The following is an 18,822-nucleotide window of genomic DNA, read 5'->3' as shown; positions in this document are numbered from 1 at the left end:
GCCTCTTTGGGACAAGCTCGATGGCGCCTTTCCTGAGCATCGCCCGTACTTCCAACAGCAGTTGCGGGACGTGATTTTCCTTCCTGGCCACAGGTGGAACGTGAGGGCACTTCTTCAGGAATTCGATAGAGTGTCCTCTTGCCAGGGTATCCAGCACCCAACCGTCGGTGGAGATGGACTTCCACACGCCGACAAAGTTTGTCAGCCGGCCTCCCACCGGGGTGCTTCGGTGGGGGCCCGACACCACGGCCGGTTCAGTCCTGCTTGGAGGTGGTGGCCTTGCCGCCCTGGCCACCTTGCCGACGGCGGCGAGACGCTCCCTGCTTGCCGCGACCCCTGTAGGCCTCCTGAGACGAGGAGCGTGCCGCCTGGCGGTAGGACGACGAGCCAACGCTGGATCCCTTGGAGGCACCCTGTCTGCCTGCGGAGCTCCGAAAGGGCCGTCATTGCTGAAGGGCTCCTAGGGCGCGGGCCGTCTCCGTGTCCGTTTTTATGGCTTGGAGGGATTCGTCCACCGCCTTCCCGAACAAGTTGCTGCCGTCGAACGGCATGTCCAACACCCTGGTCTGGACGTCCTGACGGAAGTCGGTCGCCCGGAGCCAACCCCGTCGTCGTAGGCAAACACTGTTGCCCAGCTGGCAGAACCCGGTATCGGCAATATCGGTTGCCACCGTTATGGCGTGGTCCGGCGCCACCTCCCCCTCTTGCAGTATTTCCAGGGCCTCGGACCTCTTGTCGTCCGGCAGGAAGTCCAATATGGGGGCCAGCTTAAACCAGAGCTCCCTGTCGTAACGGGCCACGATCGCCAGGGCGTTGGCCGCTTTGATCGTCGTCACCGCCGATGAAATGACCCGCCGCCCCATGGCGTCCAACTTCTTTCCCTCACCGTCCGGCGGGGAATTCGACGTCGAGGCTCCTGACCCCGCCGCTTTCTTCTTCGCCGCCGCCGAGACGACCGAGTCTGGCGTTGGCTGGGCCCTGAGGAACAGGGGAGCAGTTTCGGGGACCTGGTACTTCTTCTCGTACCGGTCCCGTTTGGCTGGTGCCGTGGAGGGGTTCTTGAGAACCGACAGGCCCTCCTCCCAGATGTCATCGATTAGGGGCACCGCGATGACCGTCTTCCTCTTGGCCTCCCGGCGCTGATAGAGGAAACCTTCCTTTCTCTGCTCCTCCGGGCAGAGCTGGAACAATTCGGACGCCGTGGCGATCATGGCGTGGAATGAGCCAATCTCGTCGGGCGGCTAGGCCCGTGCGACGGGAGACCCGTTCCGTCGTCCTCGCCGTCGCCCTCAGAACCCGTCGTCGAGCCCAACGCACCCTCATCTCCCGACTCGTGGGAGGATGAGGAGGGAACTGTAGGCCTTACGGGGGCGAGCGGAGGAGAGGGTTGGGTCCTCCGTCGTTTGTTCTGAGGACTTCCCGATGGGCCATGTTGCGGGTCCTCCGGCCTGGGCCGTGGGAATCTCGTCCTTATCTCAGAGCATAAGGACTGGATGGCAGACAAGATGGCCGCCAAGCCATCCTGAGGCCTAGGATCCGGCTGCGCCGGAAGGGAAGGCCGCTCTTCCTCAGTTACCTCCCGAGGATCTTCCTGATGGGATCGAACCTTCTCGAATTGGACTTCGAGGTTCCTCACGGCCTCGGTCAGTTCCTCCTCCGAGGCTGACTCCGAGCTCGAGGAGGGCACCGTGCCCCTCCTCGCTTCTTCCATCATGGCGGCCACGACGATGGGCTGAAAAGAGGATTCCCTCCTTGGCGGCAGGGAAACTCTAGTCCCGGAGGCGGTCTCCGCTAGCGGTGTCTCTGCCGGCTTGGCCAGAGTCGCCTCGATAGAGGCCTTCGCCTGCTGGGTAGGGGCCTTCACCACCTTAGGTGCGTCCTGGGCCCTCTCCTTTGGGGGAGGGGCGACGCCCCGCTCCCCCTCTTCTGAGATCGGACGGGGCTTCTCCCGAAGCTTACCCGGGGTCTCAGACTTTCTCTTCCCCGAACCGGAGCGTTGGCTCGTGGTTGACTGTGCCAGGGAAGGTGCGCCCTGCCTGGTGACCGAGGAGCCTGACCTTTCGGCGCTCCCGGAGCCAGCGGACTCGCGGCGCTTGGCCTGGTGTTGGGCCCCCTTCGCCGGGGCGCCCGCACAGGACTTAGAAGCCCGCTCTGACCCTTTCTTCTTCTTCTCACCCGTCGAGCCCTTCTCCAACCAGCTTGCGAGACGTGATCGACGGTCCCTCATGGTCCGCTCCGACAAGTTCTTGCAGAACTGGCAGTCCTTCTCTACATGAGTCTTGTCCCCATGAAGACAGAGGCATCGCGAATGTTCGTCTTCCTTAAACACATTCTGTAGCCCGCATCCAGGGCAGCTGCGAAACAGCTTGGGTCCGGGCGACGAACTCGCATCCTGGGCCATCTCGAAGTAGGCCGCGAATCTTCTGGAATCCTCCAAGAAGTTGATTCGACGAAATCTTCACACTTGAGGGGCGTAGGAAAATCCCGCAACGGGTAGCCGTTAACGGGAGTAGAAACGGTGAAGCTTGAGGCTCGATTAACCGAAAAAATGAGAAAATTCACCTGAAAAAGCGCGAAACACGCAGTAAAAGCTCGAGAGCTAAGCACGAGGACTCCCAACACTTGAACGTGCAGTAAAAATCTGAAGATGGCTGCCAGAGGCTGGGCTTAGGTAGAGGGCAGTCATTGGCTGTGGTCAGTATGACGCAGGGATCAGTGATTGGTTACTACTAGGAAAGACAGATCAGAAACGAAACTGATACTGATTTTTTCTTTACCGAGGATTCCCAGCCTGACGACGGGGAATATTCATGAGCATGTGAATCCATGCCAGACCCCATGCTGGAGAATGTCCAAAATTAAAGAGTTCTCTGTCCTGTGTCCAAAACCCTACCCTGACCCTTACAAGCTAAACTCAAAGAAATGTGCAAAGGGATTAAGTCTTTCAGTTCACCATCTGTAGCTTTTCCAACACAAAGTACCAAAAAGGGTGTACGTACAAACAAATTATCAAAGTTCCACAAAGTCCCACAATCCTCTGGAAGGTAGCTTCCTTTCCCCTTTGTTTCTCATCTTCTTCCCTGTTCAAAGTCAGTTCTTTCCCAGCATATGTTATTAAGCAGTCCAAGTGGTATGGCTCCCTTCCCCTGGATATCCACAGATTCACAGGGTTCTTTTCTCACGTTATCCACCTTTCCAACCCAAGAGGTATGGTACCCTTCCCTTGTGTTTCCAATGTCCCATACGCCTGCCTGGTTTACTCTCCTGCCAGGACTTTTTCAAACTTAATCACCATTAAGAACACAAGGGGGTATGCCTCTTTCCCAAGTATCTCTTTTTTATAGTCCTTCACTGTTTACTTTTGTGTGCTTTAACTTCCCCAAGCACTAGGATTATTCATAAAACTTAGTGGCAAACCGTGGTGTTTGGATTCCCACTTTCAGTGAGTAATATGTTCCCAGAGCACAACCCAGTGTTCCAACCCTCCACTGTGGGCTCAACTGCATTGTGATAGCTTCCCCGCTCTCTTGGGTCCCTCTTCGTGGTTGGCTTTGCATCGCGGTATCAGCGGCTCTGCCTTGCAGAAGAAGGGTGCTTGACTGAGGATCCGGCTTCCTTTGCCGGCGCAAAGCTTCTCCACTGCCTCACGTCCCAGTTCGGCTTCTCCAGTGCATTCAGGGATGCGTCTTCTGGTCAGCCTCTGCCTTCCCTCCTCTCCATTCCATGGCTCTGCCTCGCTCTCCACCCTCTGGGTTCCCAGTCTGAGCTATGGAGACTTCTCTGCTCTTGTGTGGCGTCTCCATGCTCGACTGCCCAGCTGACAGATTGGCTTCTCTCGACTTCCCGACCCGCGTCGGGTGAATTGAATCTCCTTCCATCTTGACGCTTCTTGCTTTTAAACATTGAGCCACCTCCTGGACTCCATAAACAACTTGAGTGTGTTTCCAGTTACCTGCTTTGTATTGCTCCCATGCTCTTCCTTGTCAGTGTTTTTAGAGAAGATGTTAACAAGAGTTCTACTATTGGTGTAAGGCTGTTGAACTGGGTCTACACCACAATAAGCCATAAAGGTATGGGAGTTCAGAGGTGTCATTTTCTGGGTCGGGATGAGGTAGCGGCTGCCCTTCACTGGCCATGTGGGAAGAGCGTTTCACATGAGATGGAGTGATGACATCGCCAGATTCATCGCAATAGCAAGCGCAAACTGCATCTGTTGCTTGGACGTAGAGTTGGTGTTTCTTCCTGTCCTTCACTACGCATACCGAAAGTGACACTCATTCACTTCTGATACTGTGTTATTTGTACCCAAGCGTGGCGTTGTCCCTGCAGGCACCATCTTTGGTACAGGCGCCAGGCAAAGGGACAGTGGGACTGTGGCGGCCATAAACACATCAATGAGCACCCTCGGCGAGGCTCATTCCTAACATCTCTACATACTCCACCTGAAATGGCACATGATTCAAAATAATGTATTTTAAACCTGCAAGATGTCTAGACAGGTCTTAATCATGCATGGTCAGTTTTTATATTTTGACAGGAACTATGCAAGGCAAACACTTCATACTTTTTTCCTGAGCAATAAAACATCAGATGTACAGGAGTGATCATAAAAAGAGGCAAAATAAAGAAAAAGCAATGACCTTAAAAAAATTAAGAAGTTTGAAAAAGGAAACACGCCACAGATCTAAGACTTAGAAAAACTAAACTTCCATGCTGAAATGTTTTGCTGGACAATCTTTTAAATATATTTCTGGAACCATTGTTGTCGACATTCATGCCTTCCAGGCACCTACGAATGAACAGTGTATGTGCATGGATTAGCGGGATGCCAGTGTCTCAAAGTGGGGAACCCCAGTAAAGGAGGCATTCTACAGTCAGAAGAACAGTGTATCCCATGTGGTTGATAAATTGTTAAAGACCAGACATCAGTACCACTCCGACCTGAGGCAGGTAACTGGCATATGTGCAAGATTATGCCAAGGCGTTTTCCTCGCAATCTTAAGAAGTAGACCATGCGGTGTAAGAGTGCAGGTGGTGATACAGTCAAAAAGATTGTTTTATATTGATGTGACAGACAACCCTTTCATTTCTGAAGACTCATCTCATTACTATTCCCAAACATTCCTGTTTCTCATGCTGTCTAGATCATGTAACTTTAGAGTTGAAGGTGTTGTACAAATCCGAATTACTGATACAAGACCAATTTTAACAATAGCTCTGCAATAGGATCATTTATTACATGAACGGAGGAATCTGGTTGACACTTCCAAATGGCATTATTAGGAAATAATGAAAAAATGGACTATCGGGTAAGTCTATATTTCAAGAAGTGCCCTTAGTGTCTGCGCTGATATTTATTATGCAAACACAATACTCCTTCCAGTCTGTATTGGACTTTTTATGTCATGTCATCAGCTAATAAATTATGAGTTACTCACCGTAGTGACCAACGCCCTCCTAGTCCATAGTCTCCTTTCCCCCATACTGTATGGGAGTCCCTCGATAGGGACTGTAGACAGTACCTTTTTCACCAGAAAAAAACATCTTCACCTTTATATTTAGATGCGCGCGGCCCTTGGAGCATGGGCTCCCCTGACTCCGACCCACAGACGCGTCGACAATATTACCATTGCCTTGTGACACCAGATTCATTAGGGGGGGAGGATGGTGGGATGTATGGCAGAAAAGGGACTATGGACTAGGAGTACGTTAGTCACTACGGTGAGTAACTTATAATTACTCCTAAGTCCCGCCCCCTTTCCTCCATACTGCATCAGCAATTACAACTGAATGTAGCCCTAGGGTGGAAAGCTGTCCCACTTAAGAAGTTCCTTAGTACTGCCTGACCAAATTCTGCACCCGACCTGGAGCTGGCATCCAAGCATTAGTGCTTGCCGAAGGCAGAGGGCGTAGCCCATGTAGCCACCTTGCTGCTGACCTACCACGGAATGTGCCTCTGGAAAGTCATAGCCGTGGCTTTGGCTCTGATAGCGTGGGCATGGATATTAGCCGGAAGAGGTTTGTGCTGCCCCTCATAGGCCTCCTTGATGGCCGCAACCATCCACCTTGCTATGGAGGCCTCGAAAGCCTGATAGCCGGGCTTTGACGCCCCCCAAAGGTGACAAAGAGGGCCTTGGATTTGCCGAAGCTCCTGGTTCTGTCCAGGTAAAATCTTGAACACGCCTGACATCTAGACATTGCAGAACCCTCTGAGCCTCGTCCTTAGGGTCCATGAAGAAGGTAGGTCGCACTAGCTCCTCGTTCAGGTGAAACGAGGAGACTACCTTAGGCAAGAATGCAGGGCGAGTTCTAAGCACCACCGTCTTTATGAAAAGTAGTAGAAGGCTCTGAAGACACCAGGGCCTGAATTTCACTCACCCTGTATGCAGAGGGAAGGCCTAATAAGAGGCTGCCTTAATGGTGACCAGCCAGATGTACACGGAGGCCATGGGCTCTAATGGTTAATGCACTAGGACGCCCAAGACCACAGTAGGGTCCCACACTGGGTGTGGTTTCTTGATAGGTGGATAGAGCCTGGTCAGGCCCGCCAAGTGTCTTTTAACCACCGGATTAGAAGAAGCGAATACCACCTCCTCTGAGATCTGGTAGGCTTCGATGGCCACCAGGTAGGTGCAGCATGTGTCTACCTGCAGCCCTGAGTGGGCGAGGTGTGCAGAGAAGGATAGTATGTCGTCCAGCGTGTAGGTCAATGGATCGACCTCCTTTGATTCCGCTCAGTGACAAAATCAAGCCCACTTGCTTTTGTACTGGCTCCTGGTAGCATCGCTCCTAGCCACCTGATTCCCAGCCGGATGTCCACGGAGGCCATAGGCTCGAATGGTTTATGCACCAGGGTGCCCAAGACCACAGTGAGGTCCCACACTGGGTGTGGTTTCTTGATAGGCGCGTAGAGCCTGGTCAGGCCTGCCAAGTGTCTTTTAACCACTGGATTAAAAGAAGCAAATACCCCCTCCTCAGAGTTCCGGTAGGCTCTGATGGCTGCCAGGTAGGTGCAGCAGCATGTGTCTACCCCCGAGTGGGCGAGGTGTGCAGGGGAGGATAGTATGTCGTCCAGCGTGCAGGTGAATGGATCAACCCCCTTTGATTCTGCCCAGTGACAAAATCTAGGCCACTTGCTTTTGTACTGGCTCCTGGTAGCATTGCTCCTAACCCCCTGTAGAATTTCTAGGTGAGCCTGTGACAGACACAAGTGCCTCAGTGTGACCTGTTCAGGAACTACACTGCAAGGGCTAACTTGTGGGGGGCGAGGTGGATGACCATGCCTACCTGCTGTGATAGTAGGTAAGCTGGGCCTAGCGAAAGGTGCATCAGGGGCTGCTCTGACAGGCTGAGGAGATCCCAGATGGCCATAACGGAACTATGAGGATAATCCGGAGGTGTTGGGACTACCGTATCTTGCCTGATACCCTGTGAACGAGCGCAGTGGGAGGGAAGGAATACGCATGCATGTTCCAGTGAATCTGCATCCCGCTGCCCAGAGGGCCCCAGCCATGTCCCTGCCATGACGCAAATTGGGGGCACCGCCTGTTGGTCTAGGTGGCTAAGAGAACCACCCGAGGATGACCCCACCTGTCGAAGATTCCCTGAAGGACCTGGTGGTCCAACTGCCATTCGTAGTTGTCTGCACCCAACCTGCTGAGCCTGTCCGGCTCCAGGTTCGACTCATACGGGGGGAACCTGGTGACCCCCTGCTTGTTGATGTAATACATGCTTGTGGAGCTGTCCATTTAAATGAGGATCGATTTGTCACTGATCGAGAGGAAGGCTTTGCGAGCGAGCCAGGTGGCCATCAACTCGAGCCAGTTGATGTGGGCCGCCTGCTCCCGACGGGACCATACTCCATGGACACTGTAGCTGTCCAGGGTAGCTCCCCATCCTTCCAGGGATGAGTCAGTGGTGATAGCGACCTGCGGATCTGGCTGACGAAAGGTCCTGCCTCTCTGCAAGTTGCTGTCCATGCTCCACCAGACCAGGTCCTGGTGGAGATGTGGTGGAATGCAGACCAGTTCTGCCTGGGAACCCTTCTCCAGATTCTCCTGCCTCTTGTGAGGTACTGCCAGGTGACATGCTGCCATGATGCCCAGGAGGTGTTGGTACCACCATGCCGAGGTCAGTGCTCTGCTGAGAAAAGGACCCATGGGCCTCTTCATGGCTGTGATCTTGTCTTCTGAGGGGAAAATCCTCAGAGCTTGTATCCCAGATGAGACCCAGGAATGTTAGAGGCTGCGTGGGCTCCAGCTGTGACTTCTTGAGATTGATGGAAAATCCCAACTCGTGTAGTGTAAACATGAGGGCGGTGGTGGTGTGGTGGACTGCCTCCGGAGACCTTGTCCTGACGAGCCAGTCCTCTAGGTATGGATAGACGTGGTGACCCTGGGCCCCGAGGAGGGCAGCCACCGCGTTCAACCGTCTTGTAAAGACCCTGGGAGCTGAATTGAGGCCAAAGGGTAGAAGCTTGTATTGGAAATGGAAGCCCATGATCCTGAACCTCAGAAAGGACTGATTGGGCTGCCAAATCGGGATGTGTAAGGAACAAGTTACTTACCTGTAACTGTTGTTCTCCAGCATGGGGTCTGGCATGGATTCACATGCTCATGAATATTCCCCGTCGTCAGGCTGGGAATCCTCGGTAAAGAAAAAACCAGTATCAGTTTCGTTTCTGATCTGTCTTTCGTAGTAGTAACCAATCACTGGTCTCTGCGTCATACTGACCACAGCCAACGACTGCCCTCTACCTAAGCCCCGCCTCCGGCAGCCATCTTCAGATTTGGAAGCACGTGAAGTGGCAGTATGACCAAGTGAAGAGCCGCAGAGGGGTAGGCGGGAGGGTTCGCATGTGAATCCATGCCAGACCCATGCTGGAGAACAACAGTTACAGGTAAGTAACTTGTTCCTTCTCCAGCATGGGGTCTGGCATGGATTCACATGCTCATGAATAAAGAATACATAGCAGTATACACATGCACAACCACGGGAGGTGGCAAAGGCTCAACATTAAGCATTACATCAAACTCAACATCAAGCAATCTTACATCCTCACCAGGCTCACCTTAGGCGAACAGGTTGCGCAGCACTGCTTGGCCGACCCTGGACTCCTCCCTGGAATCCCGATCGACGCAGTAGAATTTCGTGAAGGTGTGCGTCGACCTCCACGTAGCAGCCCAGCATATGTCCAGCAGGGGCACACCAGAAAGGAACGCCGTGGTAGCTGCGATCGCTCTGGTGGAATGGGCTCTCGGACGGCCAGGCAGCGGTCTGTTTGCCAACCGATGACAGTACATGATACAGCCGGAGAGCCATCTGGAAATGGAAGCCTTCGAGAGAGCCTTCCCCTGATTGACAGGTCCAAAGTTCACAAAGAGTTGTGACGTCTTCCGAAAACACTTTGTGCGGTCCACGTAGAACTTCAGCGCTCTAGCCACATCAAGCGAGTGCAAAGTCCTCTCAGCCGGCGACGAAGGCGACAGGAAAAACACAGGCAACACCAAGGGTTCGTTGAGGTGGAAGTCCGACGGCACCTTGGGCATGAAGGAGGGGTGTGTCCTGAGCACCACCCTCGTGTCGTGAAAAGTCAAGTATGGTGGCTTGCAAGATAGGGCCTGGATCTCTCCCACTCGTCGTGCGGAGGTGATGGCCACAAGAAACGCTGTTTTCCACGACAGGAACTTCAACGGGGCCGAGTGCAGAGGCTCGAACGGAGGTCCCATGAGCTTAGTCAGCACCACGTTGAGCTCCCACGCCGGGGCCGGGGCCGGAGCCTTCACCGGCGGGAACGATCTGAACAGTCCCTTCATAAACTCTTTCACCAGACGATGAGACCACAAGGACGTCCGCCCCGTGGTTCTGGTGTATCGGGAGATCGCAGCCAGATGAATCTTGATGGACGCGTGTGCCAGTCCAGCCTTGGCCAGCGTCAACAGGTACGACAGCACTTGGGGAGCCGTAATCCTGAGAGGGTTAATCTTCTGTGCGTGGCACCAGACAGAGAACCTCTTCCATTTGTGTCCGTAGCATTTAAGAGTCGAGGACGCCCTGGCCTTTGCAAGAACCTCTCTGCAGTCGGCCGGTATGTCGTATCCTCCAAACTCTAGCGCTGCAGGAGCCATGCCTGCAGGTTCAGCGACGGGACGTTGACAAGTCCAGAAGGTCCGGGAACCATATCTGCCTCGGCCACGCAGGTGCGACAAGGATCATCCTGCACTGTGACCTCTTGAGCTGGTTGATGAGCCGGATCAGCAGTGGCAGAGGTGGGAACGCGTATAGGAACAGGCCTTCCCAGGGGAACGAGAAAGCATCGCCCATGCTCCTCGGCTGGGGAAACCTGCTGGCGAACCTCCGGCACTTGGAGTTCGTCGCCGTCGCGAACAAGTCGATCTGGGGTGTGCCCCACCGTCGGAAGAGGCGATCCACTAGATCCTGCCGCAGTTCCCACTCGTGGCACGAGCGCAGCTCCCTGCTGAGTGAGTCGGCGATGGTATTTTTTATCCCTGCCAGATGAAACGGCACCAGAAACATCCTTTGGGCGACGGCCCAATGCCACAGGTCCTGCGCCTCCTTTGACAGTGCTGGGGACCTGGTTCCGCCCTGTTTCCTGATGTAAAACATGGTGGTGGTGTTGTCGGTGAAGATCCTCACCACCTTGCCCTTGAGGGACGGAAGGAAGGACCTGAGGGCCCAAAACACCGCACGGAGCTCCAGGACGTTGATATGGAGGGACTTCTCCGTCGGGAGCTAAAGGCCTCTCGCGTGCAGATTTCCGGTGTGCGCTCCCCACCCTTCCAGGGAGCCATCCGTGGTCACTGTCTCCTGGTGGCCTGGGGTCTGGAAGTCCATGCCCGCCGTCAGATGCGCGCGGGTGCCCCACCACCGGATCGCTCGTCGGAAACTCTCGTCGAGTGTGATCCTCTCCTCGAAGTTGCCCGTCGTTTGGATCCAGCACGCGTCCAGGAACTCCTGCAACGGGCGCATCCGGAGCCTGCACATGGGAATGAGGTAGATGCAAGAAGACATCATTCCGAGGAGGGACTTGATGGACCTCACCTTGGCCGCGTCGGCAACCAACATCCGCTGTACCTTGCCCAGGATGGACCTGGTCCTTTCCTCCGACGGGGAGGCCAGAAGGGACACTGTCGAGCTTCGCTCCCAGAAACAGTGCGACTTGCGCGGGTACCAGGTGGGACTTGGCGTAGTTCACGGAGAATCCCAGGTCCGTGAGAAGTTGGACGGTCCTTGCCGTGTGCTCCACGGCGAGCTCCCTCGTCTTGGCTCGGATGAGCCAGTCGTCCAGGTAGGGGTAGATGTGGATCCCCTCTCGGCGCAGCTGCGCCGCCACTGGTGCAAGGTACTTGGTGAATACCCTGGGTGCCGACCGTAGACCGAAGGGAAGGGCTCTGAACTGATAGTGACGCCCTTGGACCACGAACCTGAGAAATTTTCGGTGCCCCTTTAGGATGGGAATATGGAAGTAGGCATCCTCCAAATCCAACGACGACAGGAAGTCGCCCTCCTCCAGCTGACCCAGGACGTGCTGGAGGGTGACCATCCGGAACTTCTGCGCCTTGATGAACTTGTTCAGCCGTCGTAGGTCTAGGATGGGGCGCCATCCTCCCGTCTTCTTCTTCACGAGGAAGTATCTTGAGTAAACTCCGGAGCCCCGAAGCCTCTTTGGGACGAGTTCGATGGCGCCCTTCCTGAGCATCGCCTTTACCTCCAGGAGAAGCTGAGGGACGTGAAGCTCTTTCCTGGCCACAGGGGGGACGCGCGGGCACCTTCTCTGAAACTCGAGCGCGTGACCCTGGGCTAGGGCGTCCAGCACCCAATGGTCGGTGGAGATGGACTCCCACACGCTGACGAAGCTCGCCAGCCGGCCTCCCACCGGGGTGCATCGGTGGGGGCCCGACCCCACGGCCGGTTCAATCCTGCTTAGATGAGGCTTTGCCGCCTTGACCTCCTTGGCGACGACGGCGGGGTCCGCCTGACTTGCCTCGTCCCCAGTAAGCTTCCTGAGACGACGAACGGGCCGCTTGACGGTAGGTGGAGAATCCGCCGCCCGAACCTTTGGAGTCGCCCTTGCCGCCGCCGCTCCGAAAGGGCGGCCGCCGTTGCTGGAGAACCCCGAGAGCCCGGGCCGTCTCCGTGTCCGCTTTAATGGCTTGAAGGGAATCGTCCACTGTTTTCCCAAACAGGTTGTTCCCATCGAACGGCATGTCCAGGACTCTGGTCTGTACGTCTTGACGGAAGTCAGTAGCCTTGAGCCATCCACGCCGCCTAAGGCACACGCCGTTGCCCAACTGGCGAAATCCAGTGTCGGCGATGTCCGTCGCAATCGCGATGGCGTGGTCCGACGCCACCTCACCTTCCTGCAAGATCTCCAGGGCATCCGCCCTCTTGTCGTCCGGTAGGAAGTCCAGCAGGGGAGCCAGTTTGTACCACAGCTCCCTGTCGTAGCGGGCTACGATAGCTAAGGCGTTGGCCGCCTTAATCGTCGTCGCTGCAGACGAGATGACCCTGCGCCCCATCGTGTCCAATTTCTTTTCCTCGCCGTCCGGCGGGGAAGTCGACGTGGAGGCCGCACCCCCCCCGCTTTCTTCCTGGCCGCCGCGGAGACAACGGAGTCCGGGGTAGGCTGCGCCCGGAGGCACAAGGGGGCCGCGTCCGGGACCCGGTACTTCTCGTACCGGTCTCTTCTAGCCGGCGTCGTGGATGGGTTCTTGAGGAGGGCAAGGCCCTCATCCCAAATATCGTCCAGCAGAGGTACCGCGAGGACCGTCTTCCTCTTGGCCTCGCGCCGCTGATAAAGGAAACCTTCCTTCTTCTTCTCCTCAGGGCAGAGCTGGAAGAGCTCGGATGCCCTGGCGATCATGGAATGAAAAGATCCAATCTCGTCGGGCGGGGAAGCCCGGGTGGAAGGTGACGACGGCAGATCTTCGTCGTACACCTCGTCGTCCGTACCCGTCGCGGCCGTGTCAGTCCCCGTGTCATCCCCTCGAGTCGTGGACGGGGAGGAGGGCTGAACGGGGCGCGACGGTTGAAAAGGAGGTGGAGGGTGAATCCTCCTTTTCTTAGGAGGGAGGCCGAATCCACGACGACCTCCTGCCCCCCCTTTTTCTTCTCCGTCGGAGGTTTCACGGGGGTCCTGTCGATGGGCATAAAAGAGGACTCCCTCCGCGGTGGCAGGGAGACTCTGAGCCCCGAGGTCGCCACCACTGGTGTAGCCTCCACAGGCTGAGCCAGGGCCGCCGCGACTGTCTCGATAGAGGCCTTGGCCGGATGGATTAAGGCTTTCACCACCTTAGGTGCGCTCACCGCCTTCTCCTTGAGGGGGGGGGGGCACTGCCTCGCTCCCCCTCCGCCTTCGAGCTCGACCGGGGCCTCTCCAGGAGCTTCACCGGGTGCTCGGCCTTCCTCTTACCCGACCCAGAGCGTTGGCTCGTGGTTGATGGTGCCCGGGAGGGTGCGCCCTGCCTGGCGCCCGTAGAGCCCAACCGTTCGGCGCTCCCGGTGCCAGCGGACTCGCGGTGCTTGGCCTTGTGTTGGACCCCCGTCGCCGGGGCGTCCTCAAAGGTCTTAGAAGACCGCTCGGATTTCTTCCTCTTCTTCTCGCCGGACGGGCTCTTCCCTTCCAGCCAGTTGGCGAGACGTTGATGGCGGTCCTTCATGGTCCGCTCCGACATGTTGCCGCAAAACGCACAGTCCTTCTCCACGTGCGTCTTGTCCTCATGTAGGCAGTAAAGACAAAAGGAGTGTTCGTCTTCCTTAAAGACATTCTGCAGCTGGCATCCAGGGCAGACCCTGAACAGCTTTCCGGGCGTCGAGCTTCCCTTCTCCTGGGCCATGACCGAGATGGGCCTGAGAAACTTCTGGAATCCTCCAAAAGCGTAGCTCGACGAAATCTTCACCCTTGAGGGGCGTAGACGAATCCGACACGGGTCCCCGTTGATCGGATGGAGAGTCGGTGGAGCTTGAGGCTCTTTTGACCGAAAAAACAAAGTTTTTGAGAAAAAACGTGAAAAAATAGCACTAACGCTCGAGAGCAAAAGCACGAGGATCCCAACACATGAACGTGCGGTAAAAATCTGAAGATGGCTGCCAGAGGCGGGGCTTAGGTAGAGGGCAGTCATTGGCTGTGGTCAGTATGACGCAGAGACCAGTGATTGGTTACTACTACGAAAGACAGATCAGAAACGAAACTGATACTGGTTTTTTCTTTATTGAGGATTCCCAGCCCTGAAGCTTGCCTGGCTTTGCACCAGAAGGAAGTCAGCAATTTCCTGCCAGAGACACTGATTGACAGCTGCAAGCCTAGTGTCCGCATTAGACTGATGCAGATGGAGGGAAGCATTGGAATACATTTTCTTCTCATATGCTTCCAGGCTCTTCTCCTCCTTTCCAAGGAGTGCTGAGGCGGACGTAGCCGAAGAAAATTGTGGCTTGGAGTAGATCAAAGCTGAGGCGATCACTGAGGAGTGTGGCTGTGGGTGTGCCAACAGCAAGAGCAGATCGCCCTCCATCTGCTTATACTTGGCGTTGAGGCGCCTGTTGGTTGGCTGCACCAAATGGGGTTTAAGCCATCCCTTTTTGGCAAGGGCCACCACGTCCTTTTGCATTGGGATCCCCGTTCTAGCCGTGAGCGTAGAGTGAGGACCTCTGGCAATACCCCCGCCTCTGGTTGTTCCACCTCTGCATGAGGAAGCCCCAAATATTCAGCCATGCCAGCGAGCCGCTCATGGAAGTCCTTGGCCAATGAAGGTGTGTCGGGGTGCTCCTCCTCATCCGTGTCTACCAAGACATCCTGTTGATCCAGAGCCGCAGGAGGAGTGCTGGGCGCCGGGGGCTGTGGTGTACTGACAGGAGCCAGGGGCTGTGGGGCTGCTGGTGTCGTGGGACCTGGCATGGGCAGTTGGGGCTGCATAGGAGCTGGAGGCACTGGAATCAAGGGCAGAGTGGCCGTGGGTGCTAGCGGCAGAACCCGAGGGAGCATGTCCCTGATCACATCCTTGAGGATGATGCCCATCTGCAGAGACCTTATGAGGGTCAGAGACTTTTCACAAAACCTGCCTCCACAGACCGGTGGAGCGCTTGGAGGCGTGGGCATTGGCACGGGGCACTGATGGTGTTGAGACCTGGACACACTCTGCCTGTCGGCGGGGTGTACCGGCCCTGCGACAAAGAAGGTTATGACGTGGGCCACGTGCCTGGGGAAGACAAGTTCCACCTGGAAACTCGTCCCCCTACCGGGTTCCCAAATAGGGATGGTGTAGGATGAGCTGCCATCTTATCTGGCCCGGCAGCCATCTTGTTGGGCTGCATGCCACGTGCCTGCACCATAGCGCTTGCCACGCTGGCCCTTGCCTCTTCCAAGACTCTTGGCGGTAGAGGCCTAGCCTGCACCTCAGGACGAGGCCTGGAAGGCGGATTGCCCTCAGCTGTGTTGGCGGTAGTGCCTGGTGCAGGCGCCCCTCAGACATCTGTCCGGTACTAGGGCATAGTCCCTTGGGCTTAAACCCGGTAATAGAACCTTGCGGTCCCTCAGTGCCCTCACCGGTAGGATCTCGCGACCCCTCGGCTGGTAGCTGTAGCAGCCTTGGTACCTGCACTGGTACAAGAACCTGAAAAGGTCCCTCCCACTCATGCGCTTCCTGGGGAAGGAATCGCCTTTGCAGGGTACAGATGAACAGTGCCCCTACCTTGGGCCTGGACTTGTGCTTGACGAATTCCTTTAAGTACTCTAGAGGCGACCTTCCTAAGAGCTCCCTCCACCTAGCTAACCTGTTCTTCAGAGCGCGTGGTGTAAGCGCATTGCACGCGGTACAGCCCTCCCAGCCGTGGTTGGGTCCAAGGCAGTGGAGGCAGAGAGCCATAGGGAAGAGCCCCTCGCAGGCTGGACACCTGCTGAAGCCCACCAACGTCGATATGCGCTGCGGAGGAGCATGGTGCCAGAGGACAGAGGTATCTGATTGAATACAAGAAGAAAAAGAAGACGACAAACACTTCTCCAGGGAAGAGCATGTGGAATTACTAAGCTGGAGGCTTAACCCAGAAGCACTGGTGAAAGCAGTCTGTTACCCTGTCGATGCAGAAAAGAGGACTGGGCAGTGCTGCCGGTCGGCTGAGTCAGGGGAGCGCATTCACCCACGGCCGCACCCCGCGTGTATCTAAATTTATAAGGGGAAGATGATTTTTTCTGGTGAAAAAGGTTCCGTCTCGCATCTAGCGAGGGACGCCCATACAGTATGGAGGAAAGAGGACGTGACGTAGGAGTAGGATATATTTTCTCTCCCCTTCGACTTGCTTGCTTGCTCTCCATGCAAGACACCCCCTCTTCTTATATCAGAGCAGCAAAGAGTTTAATGCATAATCAGCAGGTGGGTATCTTGGACACTATTCCAAAGCATTCTAGCATTATCTAAAATAAAACAAACAATTTGCAAAATGAAAGCTTTTTTTGCATTAAGGGAGTCTGAAAAGGTCTTAATGAAAATGTATGGCTTATGTACTCACTCTCTTCAGGATCTTCAACAGGGGGATTGGTGTGGGGCATTGCTTGAACAGGAGCACGTGTCTCTGGAGTGGATTCATAGGGTCCAAGCGTTTCATCCCTGTGCTGTCGCCATTGAGGGCCAAAGCCTCCGTCATCATCCTCAACAGACACCACATTGGTACCATGTGCTGCTTCATTGGATCCTGTACCAGTGGTGGAGCTTTCATTGGCTGGGTCTGGTTTGTTAACTGAGATACAAAAGAAGAAAATAATGCTTTATGAACCTCCATTATACAGTGCATAATGTTTTTGCAATGCAATTTCTGTAATGCAATACACTGCAATATATCAAGGTGCCGATTTAGATGTTTATACCTTTTGTTTTAAAGAACAACATTCAATAAAACTTGCAGCACAAAATTTTACCCGTTGCCTTTTGCTGTTTTGAAATGAATCACTCCAAAATGGATTAAAAATAACTTGCCACATCATGAATTTACAGGGGAAATTGAGATTTTCATCTGGATTTCCAACATTATGGAAAAAACCATTTGATCTGAGAGAAGATTTAAGTTACTTACCTGTAACTATTGTTCTCCAGCATGGGTCTGGCATGGATTCACATGCTCATGAATATTCTCCGTCGTCAGCGCTTGCCACGCTGGCCCTTGCCTCTTCCAAGACTCTTGGCGGTAGAGGCCTAGCCTGCACCTCAGGACGAGGCCTGGAAGGCAGATTGCCCTCAGCTTTGTTGGCGGTAGTGCCTGGTGCAGGCGCCCCTCAGACATCTGACCGGTACTAGGGCATAGTCCCTTGGGCGTAAACCCGGTAATAGAACCTTGCGGTCCCTCAGTGCCCTCACCGGTAGGATCTCGCGACCCCTCGGCTGGTAGCTGTAGCAGCCTTGGCACCTGCACTGGTACAAGAACCTGAAAAGGTCCCTCCCACTCATGCGCTTCCTGGGGAAGGAATCGCCTTTGCAGGGTACAGATGAACAGTGCCCCTACCTTGGGCCTGGACTTGTGCTTGACGAATTCCTTTAAGTACTCTAGAGTCGACCTTCCTAAGAGCTCCCTCCACCTAGCTAACCTGTTCTTCAGAGCGCGTGGTGTAAGCGGTACAGCGGTACACGCGGTACAGCCCTCCCAGCCGTGGTTGGGTCCAAGGCAGTGGAGGCAGAGAACCATAGGGAAGAGCCCCTCGCAGGCTGGACACCTGCTGAAGCCCACCAACGTCGATATGCGCTGCGGAGGAGCATGGTGCCAGAGGACAGAGGTATCTGATTGAATACAAGAAGAAAAAGAAGACGACAAACACTTCTCCAGGGAAGAGCATGTGGAATTACTAAGCTGGAGGCTTAACCCAGAAGCACTGGTGGAAGCGGTCTGTTACCCTGTCGATGCAGAAAAGAGGACTGGGCAGTGCCGCCGGTCGGCTGAGTCAGGGGAGCGCATTCACCCACGGCCGCACCCCGCGTGTATCTAACTTTATAAGGGGAAGATGATTTTTTTCTGGTGAAAAAGGTTCCGTCTCGCATCTAGCGAGGGACGCCCATACAGTATGGAGGAAAGAGGACGTGACGTAGGAGTAGGATATATTTTCTCTCCCCTTCGACTTGCTTGCTTGCTCTCCATGCAAGACACCCCCACATCTTATATTAGAGCAGCAAAGAGTTTAATGCATAATCAGCAGGTGGGTATCTTGGACACTATTCCAAAGCATTCTAGCATTATCTAAAATAAAACAAAATTTGCAAAATGAAAGCTTTTTTTGCATTAAGGGAGTCTGAAAAGGTCTTAATGAAAATGTATGGCTTATGTACTCACTCTCTTCAGGATCTTCAACAGGGGGATTGGTGTGGGGCATTGCTTGAACAGGAGCACGTGTCTCTGGAGTGGATGCATAGGGTCCACGCGTTTCATCCCTGTGCTGTCGCCATTGAGGGCCAAAGCTTCTGTCATCATCCTCAACAGACACCACATTGGTACCATGTGCTGCTTCATTGGATCCTGTACCAGTGGTGGAGTTTTCATTGGCTGGGTCTGGATCGCTAACTGAGATACAAAAGAAGAAAATAATGCTTTATGAACCTCCATTATACAGTGCATAATGTTTTTGCAATGCAATTTCTGTAATGCAATACACTGCAATATATCAAGGTGCCGATTTAGAGGTTTATACCTTTTGTTTTAAAGAATAACATTCAGTAAAACTTGCAGCACAAAATTTTACCCGTTGCCTTTTGCTGTTTTGAAATGAATCACTCCAAAATGGATTAAAAATAACTTGCCACATCATGAATTTACAGGGGAAATTGAGAT

At 54.5% G+C, this 18,822-nt stretch overlaps 1 protein-coding gene across 4 annotated transcripts in view; it reads right to left on the bottom strand.

The window, feature by feature from the left end:
- PSEN1 (presenilin 1) overlaps positions 1-18,822 on the bottom strand; it is an 855,645-nt gene that overhangs the window by 96,492 nt on the left and 740,331 nt on the right. For all 4 annotated transcript variants that reach the window (XM_069638637.1, XM_069638636.1, XM_069638638.1 and 1 more), the window contains exons 9-10: positions 18,328-18,555; positions 16,522-16,749 (exon numbers count right to left, since the gene is read on the bottom strand). In XM_069638637.1, coding sequence (XP_069494738.1) covers positions 16,522-16,749; positions 18,328-18,555 — 456 coding nt within the window. The remainder of the gene's footprint in view (positions 1-16,521; positions 16,750-18,327; positions 18,556-18,822) is intronic.

This window comes from Ambystoma mexicanum, chromosome 14, assembly GCF_040938575.1.
Source record: "Ambystoma mexicanum isolate Mex_15411 chromosome 14, UKY_AmexF1_1, whole genome shotgun sequence".
Taxonomy (NCBI): domain Eukaryota; kingdom Metazoa; phylum Chordata; class Amphibia; order Caudata; family Ambystomatidae; genus Ambystoma; species Ambystoma mexicanum.
The sequence above is the reverse complement of the archived record's forward strand: the minus strand, read 5'-3'. Positions and strand labels throughout refer to the sequence as shown.